General features: G+C 37.9%; 1 protein-coding gene across 1 annotated transcript in view; it reads right to left on the minus strand.

The window, feature by feature from the left end:
• Positions 1-9,048, minus strand: part of LOC105626172 (protein turtle) — a 67,924-nt gene that overhangs the window by 12,155 nt on the left and 46,721 nt on the right. Inside the window, exons 6-11 of the mRNA XM_012207483.1 lie at positions 5,417-5,704; positions 4,808-5,217; positions 4,040-4,311; positions 3,640-3,812; positions 3,257-3,307; positions 1,613-1,693 (exon numbers count right to left, since the gene is read on the minus strand). Of these exons, the coding sequence (XP_012062873.1) occupies positions 1,613-1,693; positions 3,257-3,307; positions 3,640-3,812; positions 4,040-4,311; positions 4,808-5,217; positions 5,417-5,704 (1,275 nt within the window). The remainder of the gene's footprint in view (positions 1-1,612; positions 1,694-3,256; positions 3,308-3,639; positions 3,813-4,039; positions 4,312-4,807; positions 5,218-5,416; positions 5,705-9,048) is intronic.

The following is a 9,048-nucleotide window of genomic DNA, read 5'->3' on the forward strand; positions in this document are numbered from 1 at the left end:
GTGTGTGTGTGTGTGTGTGTGTGTGTGTGTGTGTGTGTGTGTGTGTGTGTGTGTGTGTGTGTGTGTGTGTGTGTGCGCGCGCGTGTGCGCGCGTGTGTGTGTGTGTGTGTGTACGTATATATATATATATATAGACTCACAATGTGACCATTTTATGTTTGTTTAAAACACTGATGAATTTATCGAAGCTGTGAATTTTCTTTACATTGGCGATTTAAAAGACGCAAGTTTTAGTGCCATTCAAAATTGAGTTGAATTTCCAAAATTGAAAGAAAACTTTCGAAATTCTCTTTGTATAATACATGAATTTTCGTTTATTCTGATATGTGTAGGGATAAGAAATAAATACGACAAATTATTTTCGCAAAAAACTCGTCTTTATTGTGGACCTACGCAAAATAAATCGTGTTTGGGTAATTTTAATAGCAACGAATCTTTTTGGTTTTTCATCACATAACCATGCAATCATACGAAATTGACGTGAAAAAATAGAAAATAATCCCGACAAATAGGTTGGTTTGGCCACAAAATTGCAAAATTAGCAACTTGTATTGTTTCGAATATTTGCTTTGTGTATAAAATGTATGAAGTTATTTTCTTTCTCTTCCCCAAACTATCCATTATGAACGCTTTTTTTTCGCTTTTACCGACATCTACACAAGCGAGGATTTTATATTTTATTACTTTTGCGCATATAATAGTTATTATTCCTACGGAGGAACATAGTCGAGGATTATAATCATAAAAATTTTATTATAAAATACACACAATGCATTACATTAAACAAATGAATGCTAAAGCTGCTGTGCGAAAAAATACAAATTATAATATAAAGTTTTTATTTCAATGTAATTACGTATAAAAAAACTGTTAGATGCTGAAATTGTATTGCTATTCTCTCTTTTTTTTTATTCGCATCACTATTCTGACGATCCGAATATGATTGAAACTCGACTCGCGGGAAAGGCAACTAAAACTTTCTTGGGTTTATTCAGCTCCAAAGCGGAGTAGATTGTTTGGAACCGTCTGCTACGTGCAAAATGTATGATGTTATTTCCTGCTCTCCCTCCTGGAATGCCTCCCGTCTAGCTCTCGCCGGTACACCGCGGCTAAGAGGATTTCGTTTTTATTTTCCTCTGTATCTTCCTCGCGGTATGCCGAACTGTATGCGAGCGTGGGTGTGCGCGAACACGCGTTTCATTCTTAATGCCTTGTCGGACTGCTTGACACTTATTTTCATGTCCACCACAGCATGTAATAGCGGTTAATCTCCTTCATGAGAAACGAAAGACATTCTTGAAAGAAAAAATGGATTTTTGTATTCTCGCCTTCTTCAAGCGGCACGAAAGATTCTTGCCAAAGATTCTGCGAGATAGAAAGAGATGGAGAATGACGATTGTATGTCATCATAGTCACATCGACTGTAATAATGCATGGACAGTGTGAAAGCGACGACGAACACTTTCGAACATTTTAATAAAATCATGTAATAACTGTTCGATAATATCGCTATCTTAATACAGAAAATAAAATTAAGGATCATGTTTATTTTATATGAATTCCATTAAATACATATAATATAATATAAATAAAAAAAAATGAAACTATATACCTTTCGGTCGTATGATTGGCGGAAACGCGGGGTTTCCTGAGGAATCAGTCGGTAATACGAGGGTATTGTAATCAAGAATATCTGAAATTAAAAAAAAAACAGAAAAAAATGAAGATTAAAATTTAAAAAGAAATTAAATTAAACTGCTTAAAAAGTAAATGAGTTGTCATTGAAGTTTTCGTAAGGTTGCAAAATAAGCTGTGATTTATTTCTAGATTCTTGTGAATGAAATTTAAGCGGACCATTGTGAAATTTTCTGCTAACTGTATTAAGGCTGGTTTCATCAATGTCAATTAACTCGTAGTATCTGTTTAAATCAATGTCAATTAACTTTACTGGATATCTGTTTTTGAACCGTAATGTAAAACATAATTGTAGGATTATTCAAAATTTTATATCTATGCACTATAAGGAATTTTTAAAATTAAATTTTGGAAAAATTTAATTTTTTTTCTACAAAGCAGTTAACGAACCGAAATATGTCTTTGCAAATTTTATTCCTTAATTTTTTCTTGGATAAAATTGTAACATAAAACTTGAGCCACAAATTGTGCCAAAATGTATATAAATTGTTCGTTGAAAAAGATCAACTCTCAAAAGTTAAAGAATTTCTGTGGAATGAGAATTTTAGTACGCTTTGTGTAGAGAAATATAGGAAAGTAGTAGAGATATAGAAAAAGAAAATTTAGTTAACCCTCTCGTGGTTAACCAGCGTTGTCGAAGTCGACCCTTTATCGGTGTAGGCTAACGAGCGAAACCAATGATGATGCGGGTTTGTGCGTGAGATACAAACGTAAAGAGCGAAAAAGCGTTACAATGAGAAAAAGGTACAATGAGAAAAGAGTCAGATAGGCGAAAGAAACGCTTGAAAGGTAACCAGATAGAAATCCCTAGCTGCCGGTATCGGGGATGCTCGAGGTACGGTGTGTACAAATGGAAGGCAATGAACCGGTGGATTCGAGGGAAGGAAATAAAAGCGGAAGCAGAATGAACGGCTCGATGGGTTTTCCGATACGATAAGTCGCCACGGAAGTCTCCGTTCCTTCCCTCCATCCCTTTTTCTCGGTTTTTCCGCTCCTCGCCTCATTCCGCATCCACATTCGCTATCCCTTTGCCTCCCCCTCCCCTTTTCTTATCTTGTCCTTCTTACTCTTTTTGTTCCTTCTTTTTCCTTTTTTCACCTTACGGTTTCAACCGAAGAAGTCGCGCGACTTTTCGACTCTCGGATCGATATCCCGATGAGAGAATCAGAGCAAAGTGAGACGAGAACGACACTCCTCACGTATGAATTTCTCTTCGACAGTCATCGAAATGCCATTCTCAGCTTACGAAGTGAATTGTACGGCTCGCGAATATTCCGAGATATTCCGACAACCGATCGCGTTTCGCCAACTTGCAGATTTAAACTAGCAATAAAAATCGTCGATTTTTAACATCTTGAAGAAATTGTACCATACGTTATCCCCGATGCCTTTCACACATTTTAAATTTACGACAGTATATAACCGTTTTTATAGATAGCTCGCGTAAAATGCGCTTTTTTATTAAATATTTTTTATCCGTGAGTTTCATCATTTTCACTATTTTTTCCATTTTAAAACCATAATCGCGTCATAAGTAATAACTTCATTCGAATCTTACCACTTTGATCCGAAGAGGCGGGTTGATCAGTCGCCGACTGGGGCAAGCTAACGTCTTGGAGAATGCAGATAGGAGTGAGAAAGAAATTTATACAAATAGTGAAGATTAGTTTGTTAATTAGCGAATAAATGGTTAGCGATTTGTTAGTTACTATTCATTAGATTAACATACTGAATAAAAATATCTACAGTTAATATTATTAATTGATAGAGATACATAATTAATAATTACTCAATCATGATGTGAAATAGTTTAATGTTTGTTTCGAGATTATCGAATTTTGCTCATTAAATTTATGCACATTCTTTGCACGTCTCTTATTTAAGAAATTTGTGAAAAACTTCAATAACCAAAATAATTTGAACGTAACACATAGTTTATATTACCAATCGTCCTGACTGTGATGACTTTACTCAACATTCCCTCGCCCAGGGCGTTCTTTCCGATTACTTGAAATTCGTAGAGCGTACTAGGCGTAAGATTGTTGATCGTTACCGATGTGCTGCCCGATGGAGTTACGGGGATTGTCTTCCATTCCGAAGTTCCCGATTCCCTGTACCTGAACGGAGGTAATAATAAAAGAAAAATAAAATGTTAAAGATTATAAAATATTTTCAAAATAGGTTTAAACAAATTTATCATTTATAAGTGATACCAATGGTTATATTAACACATAAAATTACTTTCGATATAGAGAATTATCATCTCTTGTTATTCGGTCAATTATAGTACGCGTCATAGAATCTTAATAATGACAGTACTTGTAAGCCTATCCCATATACCCACCAGATAGTATAATCTTGCTTGTAATCAGGACCACCGGAATAGCCTGGTAACCAAGTTAGCGATACCGCGAATTGCGTGGCAGTGCCCGACACGTTGTAAGGTGCATGGGGTTGCGTTCCCTCGACAATTAGTTGCGTCGAGGCTGAGATGGTGGCAACTTCGTTGGAGGCGATGCACTGATAAAACCCGAAATCCGCGCGTCGAAGGCTCTCTATGGTTAAATTGCCACCGACAATCTTCGAGCGTGTGCGTTGGATAGGTCCGCCATCTCTCTGAGATAATTTTGGAAATGTTTTATAAAATTATGACAAGACAGCTCATCGAAAATACTTCCTAACAATACAACTGCCGATTAATATATATTCTCTTAAAAAAATGTAAGTTTATTAATTTAACATCATGTGCGTGTGATGTAATTCTTATCGTGCTGATATAAATACAACATAATATAGATTTAAAACTTATGGTAATATATACCGTTTAAATCCACACATACATATGCTCATAAGAATAATATATTTAATACTCTTGTGTTAAATTCACTCCCATATTTTTTAGAGTAAATCTATTTGTTCCATTTAAGATTCCTGACTAGTCGCGGCAGCCATGTTGGAATAATAAAATGCTTATTTTGCCAGTAATATTATTACAATCGTTCAAGATTATTACTAATCGTTCAAGAAAAATGTATTTAAAAATGGCAAATAAAATAAAATAATGAAAATTTGGCTTAATAGTTTAAATATTTTTTTATAAACGAGATTATACTCGATGCCATTGTATCGTTGGTTTCTGCGTTCCGTCGGCCTCTTGAGCGTCGCAATGCATCTCGACCGTTTCGCCGACTTTCTTCGTGTACACTACTTCCGGCTCGAGGGTGAAGACAGGCGGGTTCCGTACGAGGACCTCCATCGGACCCGAGCTGCCCTGCGTGCCCTGGGCGTTATAAGGCGTGCAGGTATATCTGCCTTGGTGATTCTCATTGACCCGTGTAAAGAGCAGGGAGCCGTTGTTCATGATAACAATGTCTTTTGTCTGATAAGGCTCGAGTAGGCGTTTATCCTTGGTCCAGGTCACGTATTGCAAGGGTGGGTTGGCTTTTATGTAACACTGGACCACACCGGCCAAACGGAACGGCAGGTATTGGACAGTGGGGGTAAACGTAACTTTCGCTGGATCTAAAATCGTGAAAAATCCACGAAAAAGACATTAATTCTTCGGACATTAATCATACTTAGAGCTCAGATTAAACATCGCGTTTGAAACACACCATTCAATCCTTAGGACATAATCCTTTGGACATAAAAATCTTTTCAAATTTCAATTCTAAATTTTAATTTAATTCTAATTTGATTTGATAATTCGAACAAGTCTTACACTCGACGTTCAGATAGGCGCTAGCAGTCTGAGGATCACCGATGCCATTAGTGACCTCGCACAGATATTGACCGGAGTCATCAGCACTGACGGGGTTGATAACAAGACTACCATCCATCTTGATGGACACTCTGGTATCCAGAGCCGAAACCTCTGTGACAGGTGCACCTTCGCGAAACCAGCGCACCGTCACGTTACCTGGAAGTGCCTTTGCCTCGCAAGAAAATTGCACCTTCTCGCCTTCCAGCTTCGTTTGATTCGTCGGCGGTACCATAATAACGGCTCCACCTGTAAATCAATCAAACGCATGATTCTTATTACGTAGCGTCAGCTACAGATCGAGATATCAAAGAGACAAAATATCGATTACGGTTAGGGAAATCAAACGTAACCGATGTATTCTCGTATAATAGTATCTATCGCATTCAGGATCTGCGGTAACCAATTGACCGCTGATATTGGTTGTCTCGTTGTCAAGGATATCCCGGAAGAGATGATAACACGCGATGCATCTGACTCGCCGTTCAAGCAGAGACAGAGAGAGAAACAGAGTGCTATAACGTCTCGATCGATTCTCGATAATATCTCTCTCGCTTGTCAGTAAAAAAAAGTCACGACGAATGGATATAGGCGAAAAGGATACAAGCATCAACTGGGCGCGTGTAGTCACGAATTTCGTCTCCATGATTTCTGCGCTTCCGAGTCTACAGGGAAGACGCTCAACAGGGTGCATTATATCTTCATCGATATCCAAATGTCGTCTACGCCCACAGACCGTCTCGCGCTTCGTATTCACGCCTGAAGAATTTCAAAACTTGTGGCTTCGATTCAGAATATTTCGCTGTATTATAGCGGAAGATCGATTCTCGCTGCATAAAAGAACCGAACTCCACCTTCGCGCGATTCCGCGGCATTTTCCGCAATCCGATCTATCGTCATTTGTTGGGATTATGGGCTTACTTCATCTCCTCTTACTTTATCATGTTGCCAGACAACGAGTGAGAAAAGGAGGTCTTTAGAACGTGTTGAGATCGAGCCAGCATACGTAGAATTGTCGAGGAATTAGCGATTGAGGATTCATACGTTCAAAAAACGTGATTGATCCGCGAGAAGAAGCACCTCGATAATAAAATCAAAACTCTATAAAATCCATAGACACAGTAGACTCTTTATTTTTATTGCATCGCATAAGATTGGATGTACGCGTTGGGTAGACGAGAGAAAAACATTTGTTTACCATTCAATATTTATACATCGAATTCTACGATTGTGAATTATATGGTTCGGATAATAAACACCGTCGTCCGTTTGCAATCTCCGTCGCATTTCTGTTTTACATTTTAATTTCGGACGTGTGACACTCAAAATCCATATACACGCTCGAATTCGAGATTGCTAGTTGGTAAAGTAAACAGGGTATAGGTGTCGCGCAAACAACGTGTAAATTTATACACGTAAACGAACATTGGGATACATCTACAGTGCTGCGATGTTACAAATATATATTGACGGACGTTTGAACAATTAAACATTTGGCAAATTGTTGCGGTGTTTACTGTCCTCGCGTATCGATGTAATCAAATTCGAGGTTGCGGAATAGCTTTCTGGCGACACGACGCGAATATCGACGACAGAAATTTCGACCTCGGGAATTATTATACGATCGGTCGAGATCGGAAGTAAACGTGACGGCCAAGAAAGAGCCGAGAAATTCTCCGAGCCGCAAGAAATATCGTGTTTCATGCGCAGACGAAAATCTACAGAAATGGGAGCAACGATATTCTAAGCTTCGCGCCCGATGTCTCAATATATTGCATCCAGTTGCACCTCCGAAGAGACGCGTTACAATGCGCGCCAGCGGTGCATACCGCACCAGCACGACAGGAATAAATTTGAATCTACGATCTTGATAAATGCAGGGAGCGCGGAATGAGAACTTGTTGCCCGGAGAGAAAAAAGAAAGAAACGTATTTCCTCGCAATCCTCGCTGCATTTATGCTCGGGCACGTGCATGAAGAAGGGTTTACCTCAATGGTCAATACCAATCAAATCGAATGTATCCATCGTGTCAAATCTTTTATATATCTCTTTATATTAATCTAGCACTTTGTATGCGCCGAAGAAACTCGATTCAAATATATACCTCGAAAGCAGATCTGTGAAGTTTTATTAATTAACATTTTATTAATCTAAAAATCTTTCATTATCTTAAACATTTTATTAATATAAAAACACATGTCACATATATGATGAATATACAAAGCCTTTGAATAAATCAATATTATAAAAAGAGAGCATAAAAGCTTACGCAAGTTCTTGTAGCAAAAAAGCATTCTTTATACAATCATCTCACTATAAAAGAATATAAATGTTTCGACCTTATTATTAGATTATTCTCAGTATTATTTACACTTTTAGAATTCTAATTATATCGCTTACTTACATGATATGCAAGCGATAAATAAGCAATGTTAGTTATAATTAGATGTTTTATTACCTGACACTTTTCTGCAGTTTCAACTTACATGACATGTGAGCGACATAATTTGTAATTAGATATGTTCCATTTGACACTGTTCTATACAGTTTCAATTATAATAGAATTCTGAAATTGCTAATAATACTGAAAATGATCAAGTGACAAATCGAAACGTTTATATTTTTTTGTTATAAGATGATTGTATATAGAATGTTTTTTTAAGAACTTGGATTTTATGTTCTGTTTTTAAACAAAATAATTACGTATAATTGCAGCAACACTTTTCATTCTACAGGATTCAATCCACTTAACACTGCAAATGTTTGACCAATCAGAAGAAAGAATTGATCAATCAAGAATACTTCAAAGCAACATGAAGTACGAGTAGATTGCACAACTTGACATAAAAATAAAAAATATTCCGCATTTTTTTTATATCAAAAATAAAAGAAAATGAAAAATGTGTTAATTTCAGAAATCCTTTGGAAGCTTTCTCTTCTCATCATTGTCTCTTTCCATCGTTCCATTGTCCCATGTGAGTGTTTGTTCTTCATTTTCGCGCGGCGGGTGATATGCGGCGCGATCAACAGAATATATTTTAATTATTCGCGCGCCGACGATGATACATGCTACGTCATGCGGGCGCATGAGAAGGATACTTTGCGGAAAGGGTGGAGAAAGTTTGTAAAGTTCGGAGCAAATGAGGGCAATGGAATTCCGAGTCGCTCGTAGAATCATGCATCCACCCGAGCGTGCAGTTGCCATAAAGTTGCACGCGTGATGCACATTAACGTGCGATCGTTAACGACGTTGTTTTTACCAACTTGGATCAGCAATTCCCATGGATGTACGATCGATATTTACGAAGGCTTCGGACGCCACCCTTGATATCCCTTCTCGTATCGTGAGAGACTACGTAAACACTTTTGCAAAGTGTTTATTAAATTACTGTCGCACCGTGCTGCTACATCACCGACTACGTTGCGTTTACACCCACGGCTTCGTCGCATTCCCGATGCGAGAAGTGTCACGGTGACAAATTCCAACGTTTGCCAACCAGACGAAAATCTTGACAAACCGGGGCAATGAAATTCAGAGGGATGAAGAGAGAGAGAGAGAGAGAGGAGGGGGAGGGGGGGGAGGGGAGAGAAGA

The sequence above is a fragment of the Atta cephalotes genome (assembly GCF_000143395.1).
Source record: "Atta cephalotes unplaced genomic scaffold scaffold00004, whole genome shotgun sequence".
In the NCBI taxonomy this organism is placed as follows: domain Eukaryota; kingdom Metazoa; phylum Arthropoda; class Insecta; order Hymenoptera; family Formicidae; genus Atta; species Atta cephalotes.